At 37.8% G+C, this 27,840-nt stretch overlaps 1 protein-coding gene across 1 annotated transcript in view; it reads left to right on the forward strand.

Moving 5' to 3' along the window:
• The window catches only part of LOC139155665 (dystrophin-like), a gene marked incomplete at its 3' end in the record, with an annotated part of 302,221 nt that overhangs the window by 53,831 nt on the left and 220,550 nt on the right, over window positions 1–27,840 (forward strand). Inside the window, exon 3 of the mRNA XM_070730905.1 lies at window positions 1,167–1,245. Coding sequence (XP_070587006.1) covers window positions 1,167–1,245 — 79 coding nt within the window. The remainder of the gene's footprint in view (window positions 1–1,166; window positions 1,246–27,840) is intronic.

A 27,840-nucleotide genomic window follows, 5' to 3' on the forward strand; every position in this document is an offset into this window, starting at 1 on the left:
AAGCCTCGCACTGCAGTCCATTATACTGCAGTTTCCATTGCTTTGACCTCTTATCTAGTAAAACTAAATCATTTGCCATATTACAGACGCCTCCAGGAATATCAACCCTATTGCACACTTTAGAGTCATTGGCAAATAGGCAAACCTTCCCTACCACACTTTCCTCTATGTCACTCAAAAATATATTAAAAAGAATAGGACCCAGAACAGACCCTTGTGGCACACCGCTTGTAACCAGGCTCTGCTTAGAATATTCGCCATTAACAACCCTCTGATATCTACGATTCAGCCAATTGCAAATCCACTGAACTATCCAGGAATTTAGTCCAATTCTCACTAATTTATCTATGAGCTCTTTATGTGGAACCATATCAAAGGCTTTGCTGAAGTCCAGATAGGCAATATCCACAGCACCACCTTCATCCAACACCTTTGTGACATAGTCAAAGAAATCAATGAGATTAGTCAGACATGATTTGCCCTCAGTAAAGCCATGCTTGTTTGGGTCCAATCAGTTATTGGTTGATGAAAGATGAAACATAGCAAGGCTGACAGCTGCAGTTAATATGTGTAATATTAAATATCTATCTTTTTTGGACAGTTTTTGTCTGATTACTCCAAGTAGATATAGTTCCGGTTTTAATGATATTTGTTTAGTGATCTGTTCCAAATAATTTCTAATTTTTTTCCAAAATCTTTTTGTGGCTGGGCACATCCACCACAGGTGGTAATGTGTTCCTGTGCTTTCTTTGTGCTTCCAGCATTTCATAGATGAATTCTGATATATTTTAGCCAAACAGATAGGTGGAAGGTGCCGCTGATAAAACATTTTATAAATGTTTTCTTTATATGCTGTTAATAATGTTAGTTTGTAATTAGTAGTCCATATTCTTCCCATTCATTTAAATTTATTACACATCTGGAATTTTGGGCCCATGCAATCATGGTGCCTTTAACCTCACATGATGAATTTTCATTCTGTATCATTCATTCTAGAATTCTTGTAAATAAAGCTTCATTCATGATTTTAATCAGATATTTTTTTTCTTCAGGTGAAATTATTGATTGTACTGTTTATAAATTGTATTAGCAATAATTGTTGTACAGGTCTATGAAAGTAATAATTGTTTTTTCTGATAGTTGCATTTAATATCCTCTCCATCCAGTTGTCCATTGATGAGCGTATCAGGCAGCTGCATGAGGCCCACCAAGATTTTGGCCTCACTTCTCAGCATTTTCTTTCCAGTAAGTACTATCATTTCAGTTGTTGCTGCTGCTGTTAACTTACACAGTGATCCTTATATTTTGAAAAGTCTAACACAGATAAGATATTGTGCTGTTTTTATTGTATGTATTCCATTAGGTGTTGTACAATTCAGCAATTTATATTTGTTTTGAGTCGAAGCATTCTGCATCTCTGCACTGGGCCCTTAAGCTCTTCCTGTCGTGTGCTAATGCCAGTGGGACTCTAAGTCATCTTAAGAAGACTACAAGCTACCAATAGACACACACACACACAGGACAATTTCTCTGCTACTGTGTTGTCACAACTTTCCACAGGAGCTTTAAAAAAATGACATTTGCTTTACTTTTTGTGATTTCATTTCACTGAATATGCATACTTTTAGTAGAGTATATATGTACATTGGTGTATAGGTACACAACCATACTATAAAATTTATATACCATATTTTTTGGTATATAAGACGCACCCTTTTACTTCAAAAAAGTGCTTTAAAAATTGGGTGCGTCTTATTTTATTCATTTATTTGTCAAATTTGTATGCTGCCCTCTCCGCAGACTCGGGGCAGCTAACAACAGTAATAAAACAATATAAACAAATCTGATATTTAAGTTAATTTTAAAAAGGAACCCCAATTTAAGAGACCAATCATACATACAGACATACAGTGGTACCTCAAGATACGAACCCCTCGTCTTACGAACAACTCGTGATACGAAACCGGGGTTCAGAAAAAATTTGCCTCTTCTTACGAACTTTTTTCGATCTACAAACCGGCGTTCGGAGACTGCTGGGAAGCCGCGCGGCTGTTTTAAAAGGTGACAGCCGGGCGGCGGGGCTTTCCAGAAGCCTCCCGAACGCCGGTTCGTAACTCGAACAAAGTTCGTAAGAAGAGGCAAAATTTTGCTGAACCCCGGGTTCGGTTCGGGAGGTTGCTGGCAAGCCCCCCAGGCCGGCTGCGACCTTTTAAAACAGCCGCGCCGCTTCCCAGCTGTCTCCCGAAGCCGAACGCGGAAGTTCGGCTTTAGCGTTCGGCTTCAGGAGACAGCTGGGAAGCGGCGCAGGTGTTTTAAAAGGTCGCAGCCAGCCTGGGGGGCTTGCCAGCACCCCCCGAACCCCGAACCCGGGTTCGGGGGGGTGCTGGGAAGCCCCCCAGGCCGGCTGTCACCTTTTAAAACAGCCGTGCGGCTTCCCAGCAGTCGCCGAAAGCCTTTTTTTGCGGGGGGTTTTTTGGTTGCACGGATTAATTGACTTTACATTGTTTCCTATGGGAAACAATGTTTTGTCTTACGAACCTTTCGTCTTACGAACCTCCTCCTTGCACCAATTAAGTTCGTATCATGAGGTATTACTGTACCATGCATAATTTTTTAATAAGCCTAGCGGAAGGGAATATCTCAATTCCCCCATGCCTGAGGTGGGTTTTAAGGAGCTTACAAAAGGCAAGGAGGGTGGGGGCAACTCTGATATCTGGGGGGAGTTGGTTCCAGAGGGCCAGGGCCGCCACAGAGAAGGCTCTTCCCCTGGGTCCCGCCAAACGGCATTGTTTAGTCGACGGAACCTGGAGAAGGCCAACTCTGTGGGACCTAACTGGTCACTGGGATTTGTGCAGCAGAAGGCGGTCTCGGAGGTATTCTGGTCCGATGCCATGAAGGGCTTTATAGGTCATAACCAACACTTTGAATTGTGACCGGAAACCGATTGGCAACCAATGCAGACTGCGGAGTATTGGCGTGATATGGGCATATTTAGGGAAGCCCATGATAGCTCTCGCAGCTGCATTCTGCACGATCTGGAGTTTCCAAACACTTTTCAAAGGTAGCCCCATGTAGAGACCGTTACAGTAGTCGAGCCTCGAGGTGATGAGGGCATGAGTGACTGTGAGCAGTGACTCCCAGTCCAAATAGGGCCGCAACTGGTGCACCAGGCGGACCTGGGCAAATGCCCCCTGAATGTTGTCGAGGCTGCCTGGCAGCTCCCGGCGGGAGGCTGGCACCTCAGCCCCTGGGATGGGTGTGATGTCAAGCATTGGCCAAGGCGCCCTCCTGGCAGGCCAAAAAGTGGCTTGGGTGAGTGGCTCCACCCCACGCTTTCTCGTCCCTCTGTGCTTTCTCATTCAGGGTGCTCCTTCGGATGATCCAAGCGGCTTCTCCTCCCCACGAAGGCTGAGCAGGAAACTGGATTGTTAGGGTTGCTAAAGGAAAAGGCGGTTTCCCAGAACCTGCCAGACTTTCCCCCTCAGCTGAGGAGCCTTCCCAGCAGGCTGAAAAGCTCCTTGGCCAATGCCCAGCACCCCCCCATCCCCGTGGCTCTGCCCTGCACCAGCAGCAAAGCGGGGGCAGAAGCGGTGACTTTGCCCCTCAGCTACCTTTCTATGGTGGGAGTGGTGGCAGCGGTGCTTCAGAGCCTGGACGAGCCTGTCTCCCGGGACCTGCCACCCGCCACCGGGTTACTGGGGGATCGGCTGCAGCTCCGTCCCTGCCGGCGGTATAGCCAAAACTAGAAAGCTGCTTGGGCAGGCCATTGCCACGCTCCCTTAGCCGGAGCCACCAGTAACCCCGTGGCCGATGGCAGGTCCTGGGAGATGGGCTCGTCCAGTCTCTGCAGCACTGCCAGCCCCACTGCCACCATGGAAAGGCAGCCGAGGGGGAAAGTCGCCACCGCTGCCTCCGCTTTGCTACTGGTGCAGGGTGGAGTGGCGGGGATGGCCGAGGAGCTTTTTGGCTTGCCAGGAGGGCTCCCCAGCTGAAGGGAAAAGTCTACCAGGTCCCGGGAGCCTGCCCTTTTCCTTAACGATCCTAGCAACCCAGTTTCCCATTCAGCCCTCGCAGGGAGGAGAAGCCGCTCAGATCCTTTGAAGGGCCACCCCGAACAAGAAAGCGCGGAGCGGAGGCTCAGACAGTTTATATGCACACAAAGAGAGGGGTGCAAGAGCGCAGACACACACACGCACAGAGACAGGCAGACAGACAGACTGTCAGGCCCAAAGCCATTATGTGAAGTTAGAGGCTTTCGCCTGCCACAGTTAGCAGAGATAGGGAAACAGGAGGGGGAGAGAGAGAAAGATTGATACCACCACACATTCCTTACACAGAGTCCAAGGTCAACTGAACAATTGAAGAAGCCAGTGAATCCCTGCACCAGATTGGTCCACGTGATTGCACTTGTGGGTGTGGGGATATGAGATGGGGAACTGAAGATAATTTAGTCCTGGAATGATGGGGCACAAATCCAACATGGAGAAGCTAATAAATCGAACAGGAGTGGAATGTGATTTATTTCTCAAATACTATTTGGTTCGTTGACACAGACACAGAAAGAGTTGGAAGGGACTCTGTACTGTAGGTCATCTGGTCCAGGGGTCTCCAACGTTGGCCACTTTATGACTTGTGGACTTCAACTTCCAGAGTTCCTCAGCCAGCAAAGGTGGCTGAGGAACTCTGGGAGTTGTAGTCCACAATCTTAAAAGTTGCCAACATTGGGGATCCCTGCTCTAGAAACACTCCTTTTAAGGAATATTTCAGGTTTATCATAATCACTACATATTTCCATGCACTTCAATTGTGAAAATTGGAGTGGTCAAGAGAGAGGTCTTTGAAAACCTCATGGTATAGTAGTAATATTAAGGCAACCTCAGCAGGGAACTGTAGTTGCAAATGATTCTATCACTAGCCATTTCTGGAACAACTAACAAAATGAATTGTCCTTGTTTGTTTGTTTGTTTGTTTGTTTGTTTGTTTGTTTGTTTGCTTGTTTGCTTGAGTTAGGGGTTAGGAGTGCAAGGGTCTTCAAACCTGGCAAGTTTAAGGCTTGTGGACTTCAACTCCCACTCCTAAGATAGCATGACTGGTGGAGGAATTCTGGAAGTTGAAGTCTACAAGTCTTAAAGCTGTCAAGTTTGAAGACCCATAAGTTGGAGGTTAGGAGTGCAAGGGTCTTCAAACCTGGCAGGTTTAAGGCTTGTGGACTTTCAACTCCCATTTCTGTAAAAAGTATTCTGCTACACTGGTATTTTATTTACTTATTATTTTATTAAACAATATAATACTGCACCATTTGGTTGAGAATACTTTTTTCCTTGTTTTCCTCCTCTAAAATCTAGGTGTGTCTTATAAACCGGTGCATCTTATACACTGAAAAATACAGTAAATAAAGCTAAAAAATAAAAATGCACACATACAGATAGAACAATGAACTTTAAAATCAATATTCCTTTATCAATTTCATGCTTCTTCAATGAATTCTATTTCAACTAACATTATACAAACTTTTTATTCATGGTTCTGGTAGTGCAGTGGTTATATTTGGCTGACATGTGGAATATCACTGCTTTGAAACCCAGATTCAATTATACTTTTCTTTATCATTGCAGGAGAACATTTTATTGTAAAACTTCTGCTGTGAAAATGTTCATCTCTCACTTTCATTTAGCACAAGTGTTTCTAATTAATCTTCATATTTGTAGCTCAAGCAATCATTTATGTCAGTCTATTGTTGACCAGAAGAAAAAATGCAGGCAGTCCTCAACTTATGACAACAATTGAGCACAACATTTCTGTTGCTAAGTGAGGCATTTGTTAAGTGAGTTTTGTCTGCAGTTGTTAAGTTAGTAACCTAGTTGTTAAGTGGATCTGGCTTCCCCATTGACTTTGCTTATCAGAAAGTTGTAAAAGGTGATCACTTTGGCCCAGAACACAGCAACCATCATAAATATGAACCAGTTGCCAAACATCTGATTTTTGATCATGGGATCATGGGGAAGTTGGAAAAGTTGTAAGTGTAAAAATGATCATAAGTCATTTTTTCCCCAGTGCTGTTGTAACTTTGAACAGTCACTAAATGAACTGTTATAAGTTGAGGACTATCTATATTCCATTTCAAATTACTGTATAAATTGTTATTTAACTAAAAACCCCAACTGCAAATTTTTTAGAATGCTGATGTTATTCAAAATGTTATTCTTTAGAAATTTATAATGATTTTAAAATTATGCTCAGTCAACATCAATAATAATAATAATTAATAATTTATTAGAATTGTATGCCGCCCCTGTCTACAGACTTGGGGCGGCTCACAACAGTAATAAACAATGTACAATGTGACAAATCTAATGTTTACAAGAAAACATATTAAAAAGAAAGTTTACCCATTCAAAAAAAGTGAAATGATAAAAGAACAATTAGCAATCCTTCAGAACAGCACTGAAAGAAAGACACAATCATAACAGAAAGTTTGAAATCTTTTGAAAGATTATTGAAACAGTCTGAAAGCAGCAAGGCACAGAGAGAAATCAAGCTATTTGAAAGGTCTGTAATATAATAGGATGAAAAGTCTGTAATATAATAGGATGAAAGGTCTTCATCCTATTATATTACAATTATAGGAGAAGAAAGAGCAAAGTTATGGTTAAAGAATTGTATCATGAGAGGCAGAAGGAAAGTTTATTGTTTCTTGCTTAATATATAACAAGAGTATAACGAGACAATAGAACATGAAAAAAAATCCCAAAGTAAAAGATACTGCATATTGATGAATCAAAAATGTTTCACTGCTATCACAGTAAATGTGTTGATGTGTAACTAATGAGTTTGATTAGACTCTAGAGTACAGTATATTAGAAATGTTATTTTTAAAAAAACATTGCGGGGAGGTCATCGTCAAGAGGAACAGGTATGCTGAACATTCTCCTGATTGGAGTATCATTTTTCTCCTGCTTCTGATCGTTTGACAGACCTTTCGAGGTCCTACAGGAACTGGAAGAACAAGGCATCCTGAGGAGTGATGGCAGTGGTGGTCGGGATTGGCAATAACAGGAGAGGTTTTGGAGAAGTTGAGTGAAGGAAGGAGACAGCCTGCAATAGCAGCCACAAACAAATGATAGCTGACAGCTGGCTGAAGTTTAGTGGTGAGATAGTGGGATGGAGATGTGACAGTTCCAGTGAAAATTAATCCTAGTGATCTAGTGATCTGAGGTGAGATCACTGTGATTTATCCCTAAATACCACAATTCGCTTCTTACTCAGCTACAGAGCTCTGGACTATGACATTGCACATGCAAACAAATTAACTGCACTACTAACGTGGGCAACCCACTGCCTATACCCAATTATCTTCCTTGGAGACCTCAACCTACCACACATTAACTGGATCTTAAATGAATGTAGCACAGAACCCATCCATTCTACTATATATAACACATCACCTGTTTGGGACTCGACCAACTAGTAACTAATAATACTAGACTAGATAACTGTCTGGATCTCATCTTCTGCAACAGCAAAAGTGCAATATATGGCTTCAAATAAAAGAACCATTTTCCAATAGTGACCACAGCATGATAAACTTCAGTCTCAACCTAAGTCACACTAAGATCCACCCAAATAATGCCACACCCAAGTTCAATTTCAAAAAAGCGAACTACATCTACCACAAACAAGAAAAACAACCTTCCCATCTCAATAAGAAAATTACAAACAAGGGGAAAAAATCTCTCTGGCGGAAAAACAAAAAAGGACTAGTAACCAACTTCAAAAGCCAATATAAAAGCATATGCAATCAAATAAAAACAGAATGTCTCAACTACCGCAGCAAACAAGAGGAAAATCTCCTACGCACCAAATCAAATCGAGCCTTCTACAACTTTGTCAGCAACAAACTCAAGGACTCTAGACCTATCCCACCTCTCAAAGGACCCAACAACAAAGAATACCACGATGACTCATCCAAAGCTAACCTCCTCAACCCATTCTTTGGCTCTGCCTTTGTTAATTGTAATGGCTCATCCCCCAATTTTATCAATCGCACCTCAAACTCTCTCAACAACCTAACCCAAATAGACTTCACTATGTTGAAAAAGCATTACGTGACTTTAAATCTTCTCTATCAGTCGGACCAGATGGTTTATATGCATACTTCCTAAAAAAGCTCTCTTCTGCTATAGCTGAACCGCTAAGCATAATTTTTGAAAAATCCTTCAGAACCAGCACACTTCCTAAGCTATGGTTGAAAGCAATGGTCAACCCCATCTTCAAAAAAGGAGACCCCTGTCTTGTTGATAACTAGAGACCAATATCACTATGCTGCGTCCCATGCAAAGTCATGGAATCAATTATAAACCAATCAATTACTCTCCACCTAGAAACTAATAAACTGCTCTCTACATCAATGACCTTTGCGATCACATCACAAGCAACTCTGTTTCTGATTGGTCTAACACATGGCAACTCCAATTCTCAACCAGCAAATGCTACACATCAGCAAAAAAAAAATCAGAACTCCAAATACAAACTGAATAAAGAAATTATCACAGATAACCCTCCCTCAGTTAAAGACCTTGGAATACTAATAGCAAAAGATCTAAGTGCTAAAGCCCACTGTGACAATATTGTCAAGAAGGCTTAAAGAGTTGTTAACCTACCTTCCATGAGAATCTAGACTTCCAGTGATGAAGTCTAGCAGCTGGAAAAGAGCGATCTCCACTCTCTAAGGCTGCTTTATTTTCCGTTTTTTTGAAGGCCCTTTGAGGCATGAAGACTGAAGGTTGAAGTGGGGAAAGAGGAGCAACCCAGGCAACAGCGGGGGCGAAGGCATTCGCTTGCTGGAGTGTAGGGCATCCTTCCTATCCAAGACGGAAACATCTGCCTGATTCGTCATAGCAGTCTGAAACCGCACAGATTAGCTCAAGAAGGAAGCTTTTATGAACCCTGGTGAATCGCATCGGAGAACGTCTTTAAAAACCCTTTAATCAACTGCTGGGGAGACTGATCTGTAGCAGCAAGAGAAGACCCCAAAATTTGGAAAAGAGGCGGCGATCGTGAGGTGGAGGCGAGAGGACACATTGGAGTGTTAAAAGCCCGAGACCGAAAGGGAAAGACAAGTGAAAGTTCCTTAAAAGAACCCGGGATCTCGGATGGAGAAACCGCTTTGCGAGTGATTTTAACGCTTTAAATCGCTACAGAAGGTACAGAAGATACAGATTTGTTCAGATTTGTTTAGATTTAATATCCAAAGATTCCAACAACGTGGTATTTTGAAGAAAGAGAGAGAAAGAGGAAGTGACTTAACAGAAAGAAAGACAGCGGACATCTTAGTGGGAGAAGTAAATGCTGAATAATTTGTAAGATGTGAGGAACACGATTCCTATTTTTATTTTTATAAATTCAACACATCTTAATTTCCATTAAATACCATTGTGATTACCATATATCTAAAATATTACTGTATATCTCAGATCTCTATAAATCTCTATAAATCTTAAGAGACAGTAAAGAGGATATTTGATACCTGTCAGATTTTAAGTAAAGAAACAACTGTAAGGGATTCCAGCCCACATGCTGATTTAACTGTTACTATATAACGGATTGCCTATTTACACAGATACTTAGATATTTACTATTGTACATTGTAACCTTAACTGTAAACTATACCATATATAGCTAAGAATTTAGATATTATTATTACTATTATTATTATTAATTTAATTTAATATTAATACAGTGTTGATATAGTATTGATTTTATATATTTATATATATTTTTCTCCTTGAGTTTCTTTCTTTTTTCTATATAGACTCCATATATACTCTCTAGAAATTTATTTTTCTGTTCTTCTTCTTCTTTTCTCTTTCCTTAACATCTATCTTCTATCTTCTACCTTTTAAGGTAAAACATATCTATAGAACCATATAAGTATTAAGTTCATTATTTTGCTATATTATTTACCGAATATACTTACTTCTGACAATTCTAAAATATAGTTTAGATAGTTTAAGATTATAATCTATAGCAGTGGTTCTCAACCTTTCTAATACAGTTCCTCATGTTGTGGTGACCCCCAACCTTAGGTCTAGCACCAATTCTCTCAACAGAGCTTTAAGCTGATTGGCAGGAAGGTCAGAGGGACATCCCCACTGTAAACACCTGATTGGTCGGATTGTAAAAATATGTTCCAAGGCACCAGAATAGAAGCTTCAGTTCCTAACACCATGGGAAATTTGTCTTAGGTGACCCCTGTGAAATGGTCATTTGACCCCCCCAAAGGGGTCCCGACGCCCAGGTTGAGAACCACTAATCTATAGGTTATCAGATATTTAGTAATACCGGTATTTAATAGATTTAATAGAGTTGATATATTTATAAATGGTGTTTAAATTTAAGAATTTATAATCTGTAATCCCATTTTTACCTCCTAAATTTCTAATTTTCAAATTGTGTATACATTTACATATACAGTCATACCTCGTCTTACGAACCTAATTGGTTCCAGGGGGAGGTTCGTAAGACGAAAGGTCTGTAAGACGAAACATTGTTTCCCATAGGAAACAATGTAAAGTCAATTAATCCGTGCAACCAAAAAAAAAACCTGCAAAAAAACGGCGTTCGGTGACTGCTGGGAAGCCGCGCAGCTATTTTAAAAGGTCACAGCCGGGCTGGGGGGCTTCCCAGCAACCTCCCGAACCCCGAACCCGGAAGTTCGGCAAAAGTTCAAGGTTCGGGAGGATGCTGGGAAGCCCCCCAGGCCGGCTGTCACCTTTTAAAACAGCCACGCGGCTTCCCAGCAGCTTCCCGAAGCCGAACGCTAAAACCGAACTTCCGTGTTCGGCGTTCGGCGACTGCTGGGAAGCCGCGCGGCTGTTTTAAAAGGTGACAGCCGGCCTGGGGGGCTTCCCAGCAACCTCCCGAACCCCAAACCCGGAAGTTCGGCAAAAGTTCTGGGTTCGGGGGGGTGCTGGGAAGCCCCCCAGGACGGCTGTCACCTTTTAAAACAGCCGCGCGGCTTCCCAGCAGCTTCCAGAAGCCGAACACCAAACCCGAACTTCCATGTTCGGCGTTCGGAGACAGCTGGGAAGCCGCACGGCTGTTTTAAAAGGTCACAGCTGGGCTGGGGGGCTTCCCAGCAACCTCCCAAACCGAACCCGGGGTTCAGAAAATTTTTGCCTCTTCTTACAAACTTTTTTTGAGTTACGAACCGGCGTTCGGGAGGCTGCTGGGAAGCCCCGCCGCCCGGCTGTCACCTTTTAAAACAGCAGCGCGGCTTCCCAGCAATCTCTGAACGCCGGTTCGTAACTTGAAAAACGTTCGTAAGAAGAGGCAAAATTTTTCTGAACCCCGGGTTCGTATCACGAGTTGTTCGTAAGATGAGGGGTTCGTATCTTGAGGTACCACTGTATATTTATATATCCACCAGTTACTAGATTGAAACAAATATTATTGCTTATCACTTATTGAATATTATTGTTTATGCCTATTTAATATTAATAGAATAAGAATCATCATTATAAATTGTTTACTTATAAGTATATGTAGATTTCTAGATATAAAACTATTGATAGTCATAAGTTGAAAAATAAAAGAATATGGAAGTAGAAGACTTGGTGAATGGTGACTTGGGATAGAATTTTTGATATATTAGAAAAACAAAACAAGATATTAAAAGAAATGTCAAACACCAGTACAACTACAATGACCATAAAGGGAAGTAAAAAACAACATGTAACAGAGGCAACTGGAAATGCTTCCCCAGCAAGCCAATGATCTACTGAAGGGGGATGGGACTTTTTGCCTCTGCCAGTTGGATGAAGCTCTTTCCTCCGCAGCAGCTGATTGGCCGCTGCCTTCCCTCCCTCACCCAAAGGGCCCTAGCTCTTGGCCCCAGCCCTTTGGTCACAAAAATCCAAATTCAGCCACAGCCTTATGGCCACATGGGACACTTTGCCACCATCCAATCAGAACAGTTGTTACAAAATGCTACTTTTGGAAGGAAAGAATGGGACAGTTTGCTCTTTCATACACAAACATACACATTGAATGATAGAGGGGGAAGGGACCTCGGTGGCCATCTAGTCTGACCCCCTTCTCATTCAGGAGACTTGCAGAATGATAGAGCGAGAAGGGAACTTGGTGGCCATCTAGTCTGACCCCTCTTCTCATTCAGGAGACTTACAGAATGATAGAGAGGGAAGGGATCTCAGTGGCCATTTAGTCTGACCCCCCTTCTCATTCAAGAGACTTACAGAATGATAGAGAGGGAAGGGACCTTGGTGGCCATCTAGTCTGACCCCAGCTCAAGCAGGAGAATGAAATAGAATGACAGAGTTGGAGGGGACCTCAGAGGCCATCTAGTCTGACCCCCAGCTCAAGCAGGAGAATGATAGAGAGAGAGGAGACCTCAGAGAACATCTAGCCCAACCCTCTTTGCAAGCAGGAGAATTGGTCTTCTGGTCAAATTCTTGGGCTGCTAAATTGGCTGGTGGAACTCCTTGCCTCACAACAAGCTAATCATTTAAAAATTAATTTGGGAACCTAATCAGAGCAGTCCTCTCAAAAGAGGGTTGGGAGAGACTGCTAGATAGTAAAGGACAGAAGTGAAGGCTGGTTGCTGTCTGGGGCCCCTTTATGACCTGCTCCTCCTGGTAATCTTTGGAATTTTTACGATGCGTGGAGCATTTATGACAAAAGAAAGTGTCAAGAGAGGCAAAAATTTGGAGGCCCCAGACGTGGGGGTAGGGTCCACTCCCACCCTCCACCCACACACATTTAACAAGAGTTGGAAGGGACCTTGGTGGTCATCCAGTCCCATCCTCTCCTTCCACCCATACACATTTGACAAATTCTGACCTGCTAAATTTGCCGGGGGAACACGCTGCAACATGGTCCTCTCTCAAACTCCCTTTGCATTTCTCTCTCTCTATTTCTCTCTCTCTCTCTCTCTCTCTCCAGGGTCCCTTCCAACACTTGTTAATTTGTTTGGGAATCTGTAGATGTCACTGACTTGAGAAGGGGGTTGGACTAGATGACCTCTGTGGTCCCTTCCATCTCTCTGATCCTGTAGAAATCTGCTTGAGCAGGGAGTTGGACTAGATGATCTCTATGATTCTAGATGACCTCCTTAAGGTCCCGTCCAAGTCTGTAAGGGTCACCTGCTTGAGTAGGGGGTTGGACTACATGACCTCTGTGGTCTGTTCCATCTGTCTGATTCTGTAGAAATCTGCTTGAGAAGGGGGTTGGACTAGATGATCTCTATGATTCTAGATGACCTCCTTAAGGTCCCATCCAATTCTTTAAAGGTCACCTGCTTGAGAAGGGGGTTGGACTAGATGCACTCTAGTTTGTTTTGTCATAACCGCTTGTTCCCTTTCCATCTGCTGCGAGGCATCGCAAAAATTCCACAGATAATCATGATGAGCAGTTCATAAAGGGTCCCCAGACAGCAACCAGCCTTCACTTCTGTCCATTGCTGCTGATAATATGTGTGTGTGTGTGTGTGTGTGTATTTGTGTCTGTGAAAGAGCTCCCAAAGCCCCCACACACTTTGGGGACTCTCCACATGAACGCAGAAGAAGGCATGGGATCATCTAGATGCCCAGAGTATGAACAGACCTCTCTCTCTCTTCAAACAGGAAAGTATCATTAGCCTCCCCAAGTTTTTCCCCATAAAGCCTCATGCCCCCCCACTTTGGGGATCCATGCCTTTTTTCACCCCTCCTTTATTCGTCTTGAGGGTTACCAGAAGTGGGAGGGGGAGGGAGCTTTTGGAGCAGTGTGTTCCCCCGGCCAATTTAGCAGGTCAGAATTTGTCAAATGTGTATGGGTGGAAGGAGAGGGTGGGACTGGATGACCACCAAGGTCCCTTCCAACTCTTGTTAAATGTGTGTGGGTGGAGGGCGAGGGTGGACCCTACCCCCACATCTGGGGCCTCCAAATTTTTGCTTCTCTTGACATTTTCTTTTGTCATAAATGCTCCACGCATCGTAAAAATTCCAAAGATTACCACAAGGAGCAGGTCATAAAGGGGCCCCAGACAGCAACCAGCCTTCACTTCTGTCCTTTGCTACCTAGCAGTCTCTCCCTACCCTCTTTTGAGAGGACTGCTCTGATTGGGTTCCCAAATTAACTTTTAAAGGATTAGCTTGTTGTGAGGCAAGGAGTTCCACCAGCCAATTTAGCAGCCCAAAAATTTGACCGGAAGACCAATTCTCCTGCTTGCGAAGAGGGTTGGGCTAGCTGTTCTCTGAGGACTCCTCTCTCTCTATCATTCTGTTTCATTCTCCTGCTTGAGCTGGGGGTCAGACTAGATGGCCTCTGAGGTACCCTCCATCGCTGTCATTCTATTTCATTCTCCTGCTTGAGCTGGGGGTCAGACTAGATGGCCTCTGCAGTCCCCTCCATTCTCCTGCTTGAGCTGGGGGTCAGACTAGATGGTCACCGAGGTCCCTTCCCTCTCTATCATTCTGTAAGTCTCCTGAATGAGAAGGGGGGTCAGACTAGATGGCCACTGAGTTCCCTTCCCTTTCTATCATTCTGTAAGTCTCCTGAATGAGAAGGTGGGTCAGACTAGATGGCCACCAAGTTCCCTTCCCTCTCTATCATTCTGTAAGTCTCCTGAATGAGAAGGTGGGTCAGACTAGATGGCCACCAAGTTCCCTTCCCTCTCTATCATTCTGTAAGTCTCCTGAATGAGAAGGGGGTCAGACTAGATGGCCACCAAGGTCCCTTCCCTCTCTATCATTCAATGTGTGTGTTTGTGTATGAAAGAGCAAACTGTCCCATTCTTTCCTTCCAAAAGTAGCATTTTGTAACAACTGTTCTGATTGGATGGTGGCGAAGTGTCCCATGTGGCCAAAAGGCTGTGGCTGAATTTGGATTTTTGTGATCAAAGGGCTGGGGCCAAGAGCTAGGGCCCTTTGGGCGAGGGAGAGAAGGCAGCAGCCGATCAGCTGCTGCGGAGGAAAGAGCTTCATCCATGTGGCGGAGGCTAAATGTCCTAAACCCCTATTGAAGATCTATTCACACTAGATAAAGCAGGAAAAACAGAGAATACAACATTGCTACAAACCATGAATTTAACATTAAATACGGTCCAAAAAATGATGGTTAAATTACAGGAAATAATGCAGAACCATGCTAAGTTAAGGTCCGATATCTTAAAATTAAATAATAGCATGGAATTGATGAGAGGGGAGATTAAGAAACTTGAAGAACAAATCAAAACAGTAGAACTCAAGACAGAACACAATGAGAAAAAAATAGAAAAAGTAGAACAAAAAACAAACAAACAAATCGCACAAAGAACTCGAACACCAATTAATAAATTTGGAAATGGACAGTGCATCGTACTTCCTAAGGTTTCAAAACATTCTAGAAATAAAAGAGGAAGATATAGAAGACAGAATGGCGGAGCTGATAGGAGAAATACTTCAAAAAGATAAAAATGAAATTAAAAGTGAAATAGATGAACCATACAGGATACAAACAAATTATGCCAGGCACCATCATTTGCCCAGGGAAATACACATTAGATTTGCAAGAAAAAAGATAAGGGATAGCATTTTTATGGCCACGAGAGGGAAGATTTTTCATACAAAGAAAGGGATGTTAACATACTTAAGCAAGTACCTGGAAGAGTTAGAGAGCAAAGGAACAATTACAAATTCTTGGCAGCTACTTTAAATAAAAAGCATTTAAATTTCAGATGGATCATTCCCGAAGGAATGGTAATAACCTGGGAGGGAAGGAAGATTAAAGTAGAAACTATAGAAAGGGCACAAGAAGTAAACAACTACAAGGCATGGAGAAAATAACAGAGACAGAAAGTGAAGACAGGTTAGAAGGAATGAGCCAAGATGATAGACAGGAAGAGAGGGAGGAAGAAGAAAAGGAAAGACCCAAAGAAGTAGAAGACCAAGCACGGAGAGAGGAGGGAGTAAGGACCAGAACACAAATGGCAGCAAAAGCTAACAAGTAAAAAATAAAAAGAAGGAAAATAAGTAAAAGAAACAACAAATCAAATGAATGAATAAAGAAATTAAATTAATTTCAATAAATATTAAAGGATTAAATTCCCCAGAGAAAAGGAGAAAAATATATGCAAACCTAATTAATGAAAAAGCGGATATCAGATGTCTCCAGGAGACACATATAATTCCAGCAGTGGAAGTGTTGTGCTGGTGTCTGGAGGCTGTTGGTGTCTGGATGGGTGTCAACAGACTCAAGCTCAACACTGATAAGATGGAGTGGCTGTGGGTTTTGCCTCCCAAGAACAATTCTATCTGTCTGTCCATCACCCGGGGGGGGAATTATTAACCCCCTCAGAGAGGATCCGCAACTTGGGCATCCTCCTCGATTCACAGCTCACATTAGAGAAACATATTTCAGCTGTGGCGATGGGGGTGTTTGCCCAGGTTCGTCTGATGCACCATTTGCAGCCCTACTTGGACCGGGAGTCACTGCTCACAGTCACTCATGCCCTCATCACCTCGAGGTTCAACTACTGTAATGCTCTCTACATGGGGCCACCTTTGAAGAGTGCTCGGAGAGGACTTCCGGTTTGGACTGGAGCTGCAGCGGGAGCTCCGGGACAGGGTTCTGTCCCGGATGCCCCCTTTAAGCCCTCCAAAGGTCACTTTTTGCGGTTAGATCGGATCCGTACGGTCCGATCGAAGAACAGGGGGCTCCCCGGATCCCGAGGAGCTAACGCCGAAGCTCCAAAGGGAAAAAAACTATATCCTTGGGCAAAAAAGAACTTGCGGCTGGAACTTCTATATTAAGTGCAATGACTAAAACTATAAGAATAGAATTAAAGATTGCAAATATAACTGTTTGACATTGAATTTCCATCTCTGATGAGGATTCTAGGAGATGAGAGTCAATTAAAATTTTAAAAAAACTTAAAGACGAAAGGGAAAGTTTAAATCGGCAGCAGTTCCTGGAACTGTTTTTTTACACTAGTTGCGGAAGGATTGCTTTTTGAAATTGTCTTGAAAATAAAAAGTACAAAAAGAAAGATTAAAAACTGTGAAATAAAAGATATAAACAGAAAATAAAAGAGAGACCTGGAATGGATTAATCTTGCTTTTATCAAAAATAGGGATATTTTTTTTTGCAAAATAACAGGAATAATTTTTTTTTTAAAGAAAGCTGAACATTCAAATTTTTGTACTGTCTGGAGGGAGCCATCATAAATAAATGTTTAAATCAGATACAAGAAATTAAATCTTGATGTGGATTATAATTGAATTATAAATTATTGGATTACAATTTGCTACAAGTGGATTTTAACGACAAATTGGATTATAATGAATTTGACTTAGATTAAAATTAGAAACTTGGATTTGTATTTTAATACCCTTTGAACCCTTTTGGATTAAAACTACAATTAGACTTTTTGGTTTGTACTGGAACTATAATTGGATTATAGTTTAAATTTCGATTTGGACTGTAATTGGACATATCTTGGATTATAACTGGACATACTTTGGATTACAATTAAGGACTAAATTGATTTTAGAAGAGGGTATTAAAATTTGGGACCTTCTATGAATAAATAATAACATTCAAACGGATTCCTGAAGAAAAGAAGATTTATAAATTAAGTATATGTGAATATTACTGGTTTATTAAAGGATTTCTTAGAAATTATACCATATATTTTATTCTACAGTTATAATTATACTTGATTATATTTGATATCTACATTGGTGTTTTCTCTTATTTTTTTTTAATTCTGGTTTTATTTCCTGAGGTTTTCTTTAGATTGAAAATTAATTGATATAATGAACTGCTAATTTTAAATTTCCTCTTTCCTGGTTTGGTGCATTTCAACTTTAAAAAAGTGGTTGCTATTATTAAAGTTAAGACTAAAATTCATTTACTTGTTCAACCCTTTTAACTAGAAGTAATATTCATCCCTTTATCTTTTAAAACTGAAATTAACTCATTAATTTTACATGATATTTTACAATTTATAAGCTTAAAGTTTTATTAAGTTTAGTGTCACTATATTTTATATAAAGTTCTTAGATTTTAAACCTTTATATTACATTATTAAGTCGTATAATTTTAAGAAACTCAATTATTAAAGGACATTATAGTATATAAAGCACCTTAAGTGTAATACAATTAAGATTTTGACAATATTGATTTAAAACTCTTTGTCTTTCCTCTCCCTCCTTTCCCCTTGTGTGTATAAATATAGATTACATAGTAACAATTAAGTTTGTATCTTTGTTAAAGTGATAGAATTGATTTTCACTGCTTTTTATTCTTTTAAGAGCGATGCATAAATATATAAGTGTTTTTTTAAATAGTGATATATAACTTTTGAATTAGACTTAGAGCTGTAATTTCTAATTTGTTTGGAGTTTATTTGGATCAATCAATTTTTTATTAGAAAGTAAGTGAAAAATTGAGGAAGTGGAAGGACTTTCACCTCCTCTAAAATAACATACAATTCACATCAAACATAGTATTACATATTGGGGGGGGGGAAAGAGAGAGAAAAGTAGATCTGCTCTAAATAAAATATAGTTCTAAAATATACACAGGATGTCAAGCACATCCACTACTACAAAGACACTTAAAAAACCAACCCTAACTTATCTCCACAAGTGTCTCCATTGCCTTCGCCTGTGCATCAAAAAACAATTACGAGTATGTTAGCCAAGAACAAAGAAAAGCAGAAAGAGAAGGAGAAACCAGAATCACAGCCTACGCTACAAACAATTCAGGAAACATTGGCTGTTATGCAAGATTTTATGTTGAAATCCCAAAATGAAGCAAAACAACAATGCGAAGAATTAAAAGTGGAAATGGGGGAGTAGATACAGGAGAATGAAAGTAGATACAGGAAAGTAGATACAGGAGAATGAAAGCAAAGATGAAAGAAGTAGATGATAAAGTAGTGGAAATACAACAGACCTTGAAAGAGAATGAACAAAGAATTAAGACAAGAGAAGAGAAAATAGATGAAGTTGAACAAAGAATGGATGATTTTGAAGACAGAATCGACTTTCCAAACAAAGGAACAATGAATCAATTACACATTTAGAGTTACAACGTGCATCTTATGGCTTGAGATTCCAGAATATAACAGAAGAAAAAGATGAAGACCTTCACGCAAAAATGGCAGAAATCATGGGAGGAATCCTTCAGGTGGCTCATCAGGAACTAATAAAAGAAATTGATGAACTTTACAAAGTGCAAACAAGCTATGTTCGAAGACACAATCTACCAAGAGAAGTCCACATCAAATTTGTGAGGAAGACTATAAGAGATGATATTTTGAAGTGGACAAGAAATGAAAAACTGCAAGATAAAGGAAAAGAAATTTCAATATTGAAACAAGTTCCAAGAACAGTACAAGAAAGCAGAAGGGAATATTATTTTCTGACCAAAATTTTAATTAAAGAAAATATAACCTTCCACTGGCTTATACCAGAAGGCCTCTCTCTGTATTGGCAAACACAAAGAGTTAAACTAGAGAACCTTGAAGATGCCAGAGAATTTTACGAAACAAGTGGTATATGTAAATTTGAGCAACCAACAAAGGAAGTATCTACAAGGAAAGAAGAATTGTTGGGTGGCACCAGCCAGGAAAAAGAGGAAGATATGGGTGCAAGAAGGAAATAACGACAGCGTGAATCTAAATAACCATGTCAGAAGACATGAAAATATTTTCTGTAAACGTAAATGGATTAAATGAACCAACAAAAAGAAACCAAATATTTTCTAAACTTAAAAAACAAAAAACACAGATAGTGATATTACAAGTTCATATAAAAAAAAACTAACAGAAAACTGCTATATAAACTGCTATATAAGGGCAGACTAGATGGACCATGAGGTCTTTTTCTGCCGTCAGTCTTCTATGTTTCTATGTTTCTATCCAAAAATAGGGAATATGTACACTAGTTTGGCAAACCCCCCCCCAAAAAAAGAGGCATTGCAATGTATATTGAAAATTCAATAAACTCCAAACAATTATATGCTGACCAGGATGGTAGAATATTAATTGTACAATTGAATATAGATCCAAAACCTCTTGTCATCGTCCCTTTTTTTGCACCAAATGATAATCAAATGGGATTTTATAAACAATTACATCAAAAGATAAATGAATTTATTAAAAACATGATTATAATTGGCGATTTTAATGCAATTTCAAACAGATCACTAGACCATTCGGGTAAAAAAAAAGACAAGAAAAAGAAAAAATGTTGCCAATTACTTTTCAGAAAATGAGGTCAAAACTATTATTAAATGACATTTGGAGGGAACGACACCCTTTAACCAGACAGTATACTTTTTACTCTAACCCTCACAGAATTTGGACAAGAATAGACACGACCTGGGCCTCGAAAACAACTACCGAACAAATTAAATAAATTGAGATAGGCACAAATATGTGGGCAGACCATAATCCTTTAGTGATATATTGGAAAAGATACAAGAAACAAATAAAATGGCAGATGAATAAAAATATTATAAGAGACCTACAATATAGGGAATGGATCGAAAAAGAATTAGAAATCTTTTTTAAAATTAATAAAAACTAAGAAACTTCCCCTGAAAACTTATGGGATACTGCAAAGGCATATATTAGAGGCTTAACGATTTCTTATAACGCAAAGAAAAATAAAGAAAAAAAGATACAATATTAACAATTAGAGAGAGAATTAAATCAATTAGAATTAGTGTCACAACACAACTAAGAAGATCGAGAGACTAAAAGGAAAATAGAACTAGTTAAACATAAAATAAAGCTTATAGAACAAAACCAAATACAGTGTTCCCTCAATTTTTGCGGGTTCGAACTTCGCGAAAAGTCTATACCAGTTTTTCAAAAATATTAATTAAAAAATACTTCACGTTTTTTTCCCCTATACCATGGTTTTTCCCACCCAATGACATCATATGTCATTGCCAAACTTTCGCCTGCCTTTAATAATTTTTTTAAATAAACTTTAATAAATAACCATGGTGAGTAATAATATAAATGGTTGCTAAGGGAATGGGAAATTGTAAATTTAGGGGTTTAAAGTGTTAGGGGAAGGCTTGTGATACTGTTCATAACCAAAAATAATGTATTTATTCTGCATCTCTACTTCGCAGAAATTTGACTTTCGCGGGCGGTCTCGGAACGCATCCCCTGTGAAAATTGAGGGAACACTGTAGCTGAAAAAATCAAAAGAGCCAAACAGCAATATTTTGAACATGCAAATAAGCCAGGAAGGTGGCTCACATATAAATTAAAAAAACATAGACAATCAAAAATAATAAAGAAACTAGTAGATAATAAAGGTATGATAAAATTTAAAACTGATGAAAAATCAAAAATAGTACAGGAATTTTACAAAGAGTTATACAAAAAAGAGGTAATAAAAGAAGATGAGATTTTTAAATATCTAAATTCCTTAGATTTACCTCAATTATCAGAAGAACAATAGACAAATTTAAATAGCCCATTCACAATAACTGAACTACAAACAACACTAAAAAATCAAAAAAATTACAAAGCTACTGGGCCAGACGTGATACCGGCAGAATGGTATAAAATAGAAAGTAATGTCACAATGACAAATATGTTAGAAACTTTCAATTGGATCATAATGGATGGTAATATCCCCAAATCCTGGTCAGAGTCTTTAATAACATTAATTCATAAAACAGGTTCAGACAAAGATAAGATACAAAACTATAGACCTATATCCTTATTAAATGTTGATTATAAAATTTTTACCTCTATTTACGTATCAAGACTTTAAAAGATTTAGGATGAGAAGATACATGAAGACCAGAATGGCTTTCTACCAGGCAGACAAATAAAAAATAACCTAAGAACAATTATTAATATTTTAGAATTTTATGAACAATACCCAGGAAGACAAATGTCACTAATGTTCCTGGATGCAAAAAAAGCTTTTGATAATGTAGACTGGACATTTATTAAAATGCAACTAAATAAAATGAGATTTGGAACAAAATTTGTTAATGTAATAGATGCAATATATTCAAATCAAACAGCAAAAATTATACTAAATAATGAACAACTTGAAAAGCTTGAAATTTTTAAAGGTGTGAGGCAGGGTTGCCCACTCTCACCCTTACTGTTTATTTTAACTTTGGAAGTTCTATTGATAAAGATAAGAGCAAATAATAAAATTCAAGGATTAACTATAGGGAAAGAAACCTATAAAGTGCAAGCTTTTGCAGATGATTTGACTTTCATAATTGAAAATCCTATAAACACAATACCTAATTTGATTGAAATGATAGAAGAATACAGCAAAGTAGCAGGCTTAAAAATAAACAGAAACAAGACGCAATTAGTAGTCAAAAATATGACAGAAATACAGAAACGACAATTAGAACATATAACAAGTATGAAGATAGTTAAGACAGTAAAGTACTTTAGGAATCTGGATTACATCTAAAACCATATCATTAAAAAATGATAATCATATGAAACTTATTGGTGAAATTTAAAAAGATTTAGAAATATGGAATAATTTTATCTTTTATAGGGAGAATTTCAACAATTAAGATAAATATATTATCTAAGGTATTGTTTTTATTTCAGGTATTACCCATAAACCCAGGAGGGAAATTCTTTAAGGAGATAGTCAGGAAATTCCTATGGCAAGGAAAGAAGGCGAGAATAAAATTAAGTGCATTAGAAAACATAAAAGAAAGAGGAGGATTTGCACTACCTAATTGGAAGTTATATTACCAGGCTGCAGCTTTATCTTGGATTAAAGATCGGATAACATTAGAAAATAGAAGAACACTAAATTTGTAAGGTTATAATCTCATGCTCGGCTGGCATGCCTTCATTCGGTATGAGAAGGACAAAACACATTCTTACTTTAAAAAACATATAATAAGAAAACATCTACTAGAAGTTTGGGAAGACATAAAGAAAGATCACTTTTTAACTATCCCAGATTGGATTTCTCCACTAGATGCGATTTGCCACCCTAATTTAATGCAGGAAAGGAAGATACCAAAATACAAAGAATTAATAGACGATCAAATGAAATTAAAATCAAGACAAAAACTACAGGAAGAGGGAATAACAATAGATTGGTGGCAATATATCCAGATACAGTCTAGATATCAAAAAGATACTAAAATGTATTTATTTAGGAAGAGCAAAATTTTTTTGTTAACTACGAACCAGAGTAAATATAAATACATGATAGGATATAAAAACATAGATCAGACTTTGAAAGATAATATGATAAGTTGGTGTAAAAATTTATGAAGAGAAATTGATTTAGAAACTTGGGAGACAGTTTGGATATCCAACTGGAAAATTACAAAATCAGTCTCATTAAAAGAAAATCAAATTAAGGTGTTTTATACGTGGCATTTGCCACCAAACAGAATTGCTAAGATGTTTCCCAATATGTCCCCAAATTGTTGTAAATGTAAGCGAGAAATAGGTTCCTATTACCATCAGTGGTGGACTTGCCATAAAACTAAACTATATTGGAATATAATAAAAAAGTGGATAAAAGAAATTACCCTACAGGATATAAAAAAAACCTCCAGAATTATTTTTATTAGGCATAACAAAGCAAGAATATAAAAAAAGAATATTTTTTTCTTAATTATTCATATTTTGAAAGTGGCTAGGATAGTATACGCACAAAATTGGAAGGGGGAAGATATTCCCAAGGAAGATGAGGTAATAAGGAAAATTATAGAATGTGCTGAAATGGATATGATGACAAGGCGGTTAAATAACCAAGAAGAATCAGATTTTTACAACATCTGGAATAAAGTTTATGTATGGTTAAACAAAAGGTAAAAATAAAAACTCAAATGATCTGAAAGTATGTAAATGTATTAGAATAGTTTTACTTTTTTAAAAAAGCATAGTTATTAATGCTTAAATTACATAAAAACAAAAATTCTTCTTTTCACTTAAACTACTATGTTGATTTTATAAACCATTAGTATATTCTTTTTCTGTATTAGAAAGACTTCTAAAATAAGTGGGGTAACTGTAACCCCTAATATATGTTAAATGTATGTATGTCTGGTTTGTCTTTTTTATGAAAATTAATAAAGTTTATTTTTTTAAAAAATGAAGAGTGTTCAGAAACTTCAGATTGTGCAGAATGCAGCTGCGAGAGCCATAATGGGCATCCCTAGGTATGCCCATGTTACACCAACACTTCGCAGTCTGCACTGGTTGTCGATCAGTTTCCGGTCACAATTCAAAGTGTTGGTTATGACCTATAAAGCCTTTCATGGCACCAGACCAGAATATCTTTGAGACCGCCTTCTGCCGCATGAATCCCAGCAGCCGGTTAGGTCCCAAAGAGTTGGCCTTCTCCAGGTCCCGTCGACTAAACAATGTCAGCTGGTGGGACCCGGGGAAGAGCCTTCTCTGTGGCGGCCCCGACCCTCTGAAACCAGCTCTCCCCGGAGATTAGGATTGCCCCCACCCTCCTTGCCTTTCGTAAACTCCTTAAAACCCATCTCTGCCATCAGGCATGGGGGAACTGAGATATCTCCCCTTGCCTATGTAGTTTTATGTATGGTATGTTTGTGTGTATGCTTTTTTAAAAATATATTTTTTTTTATTATTTTTCATTAGACAAACAAAAACAAACAACATTCAACATTCAAGGAGCTACTATTGCTCCGCTTATCGCAGAAGTCTAGCTAACACAAAAAAACACTAACTGTAATCAGATCAATACAGAAATATAACACACACGTTCTATATTCTTGTTAAATTTAACTCTGTATTCTTTCTTATCTATAAAATATCAAGTACTTAAACTAGTAATAAAATATAAAAAGTAACACTTTAAAATTTATAATATTGCAAAAATACTCTATGTTTATATTGTTTTTAAACTATTACATTCTATCTATCATTATCATGTTATAAATTTTTTGAAATTCACTTATTTAGTATAACTAAAAAGGAGAAACCTTGTCATATTAATTTCTAAGTGTTCTCTCATGTATGCATACAGTTAACTTTCAAATAAATAATTATAAATTCTTACTTATTTAATTTTACAACTATTTTTTAAAAATTCCACCATTTATATACTTTGTCCCGTATTTTATAAAATTCTCTTTCAGCTTGGTTATTCAAAAGTTTTGTCATCATATCTAGTTCTGCACATTCCATAATTTTTTTAAATACTTCTGCATCTTTTGGTATTTCCTTTTCTTTCCATTTCTGTGCGAATATAATTCTTGCCGCAACTAAAATATGTAATAAATTTCTTTTTTATACTTCATATCTGAAATACCCAGTAGGAAGAATTCAGGAGACTTTTTAATCTTCTCATTTGTTATTTCTTTTAACCATTTCCCTACTTTGTTCCAATATTTCTTGGCTTCAGGGCATGTCCACCATGCGTGAAAATATGTACCAATTTCTTTTTTGCATTTCCAGCAGATGAGAGAAATGTTAGGAAACATTTTAGAGATCCTATGTGGTGGGAGATGCCATCTGTAAAACATCTTAATTTGATATTCTTTAAAGGAAATTGATTTTGTTATTTTCCAATTATATACCCATATCTTTCCCCATGTTTCCAAATTTATCTCTTTGCCAAAATTTTTGCACCAACTGATTATATTGTCTTTCAATATCCAACCTATCATTGTATAATTTATTAAATATTTATATATGTTTCCAATTAATTTCACTTGATTTTGAATTAATAATTTACTTAATATATTATTTTATTTTCGAAAGATATAAGTTTTAATGTCCATTTGATATCTAGAACTAATCTGTGTATACTCCCACCAATCCAAGTCAATACCTAACTCTTGTAATTCTTGTTTTGTTCTTAATTTTAATTGGTTATCCAATAAGTCCCTATATTTCCAAATCTTTCCTTCTTTTATAAAATTCGGGTGAGAAATGGCTTCAATTGGTGAAATCCATTCTGGCATTACTAAAAAATGATTTTTCTTTATTTTATTCCATAAGTCAATCAATGCTTTTCTAATAATATTATTTTTAAAGTATGAATGTGTTTTTCACTTTCCGTACCATATAAAAGCATGCCAGCCCAACATTAAGTCATGACCTTCTAAATTAAGCAATCTTTGATTTTCTAATGTCATCCATTCTTTTATCCATGTTAGGGCAGTGGCTTGATAGTATAATTTCCAGTTTGGGAGGCCAAGGCCTCCTCTTTCTTTACGATCTTCTAATGAATTTTGTTTGATTCTTGGTTTTTAACCTTGCCATATAAATTTTTTTGTTATCCTATTTAATTCTACAAAAAATTTCGGTCCAGGATTAATTGGGATAACTTGAAAAAGGAATAAAATTTTAGGGAGAATATTCATTTTAATTGTAGAAATTCTTCCCACTACATGATAATTGTAGATTACTCCAAACTTCCAAATCTTTTGTAATCTGGCCTAATAATTTTAAATAGTTATCATTTTTTAAAGATATAGCTTTGGAAGTCATCCATATACCTAAATATTTTACCTTTTTTGTGATTTTCATATTTGTTAAATTTTCTAAATGTTTTCTCTGTGTCTCTTCTGTCATATTTTTTGTTAGTATCTGTGTCTTTTCTTTCTTTATTTTCAAACCTGCGACGTTCCCATATTCTTCAATTAAATTTATTAACCTTAGAATTGATGTTGTAGCATCTTCTAAAATGAAAACTACATTATCTGCAAAAGCTTGTAATTTATACAGTACGTCTCTTTTTAAATCTTCAATCCTTTTATTTTCCTATCAGCTCTTATTTTTATCAACAAGACTTCTAGTGGTTAAAATAAATAATAATGGCGATATTGGGCAGCCTTGTCTTACTCCTTTTTGTATTTTCTTTAAAGACTTAGAATATGTTTACTATTGTTCTTAAATTGTTTTTTATTTGTCTGCCTGGCAGAAATCCATTTTGGTCGCCATGTATCATGTCATTTATATGCCGCCCTGAGTTTGCGGAGAGGGGCGCATATAAATCCAATAAATCTAATCTAATCTAATCATTTATAATACTTTTGAACCTATTAGCAAAACTTGATACAAAAATTTTATAATCCACATTTAACAATGAAATTGGTTTATAATTCTCAATTTTTTCCTTCTCCATACCCACTTTATGTATTAAAGTTATTAGGGTTTCTGACCATGTTTTGGGTAATTTACCTTCTGCTATTATTTGATTATATATCTCCAATATATTTGAAAAAAGTATTTCTATATCTAACTTATAAAATTCTGCTGGTATCACATCTGGGCCCGTCACTTTATTATTTTTCTGATTCTTTACAGATTGTCCTAATTCTATTTCTGTGATAGGTTTATTTAAACTTTGCTGTTGTGTTTCAGTTAAGACTGGTAAATCTATATTCCTTAAATATTCAAAAATCGAATCTTCCTTTATTTCTTCTCTCTTGTATAATTGCCTATAAAATTCTAATACTATTTCCCATTTTTCCTCCGTTCTGTGTTTTATTATACCTTTGGAGTCCGTCAATTTTTTAATAATCTTGTTTTCCCTCTCTTTTCTAAGTTTATATGACAACCATCTTCCTGGTTTATCCGCATACTCAAAATATTCCTGTTTTGCTCTTTTTATTTTTTCTGCTATTGATTCTTGTTCTATCAATCTTAATTTATGTTTTATTAATTCTCTCTGGTTTTTAACTTTATCATCGTTATCATCCTTTTGCATTGACAATTCTAATTTTTTCAATTCTTCCTCTAATTTTTGATAATATATTTTCTTCTCTTTATTTTTTTTTTGCTATAAAAGAAATTGTTAACCCATGTATATATGCCTTTGTTGTGTCCCAAAGGTTTTGAGGGGT

The sequence above is a fragment of the Erythrolamprus reginae genome, unplaced genomic scaffold, assembly GCF_031021105.1.
Source record: "Erythrolamprus reginae isolate rEryReg1 unplaced genomic scaffold, rEryReg1.hap1 H_41, whole genome shotgun sequence".
Classification (NCBI taxonomy): domain Eukaryota; kingdom Metazoa; phylum Chordata; class Lepidosauria; order Squamata; family Dipsadidae; genus Erythrolamprus; species Erythrolamprus reginae.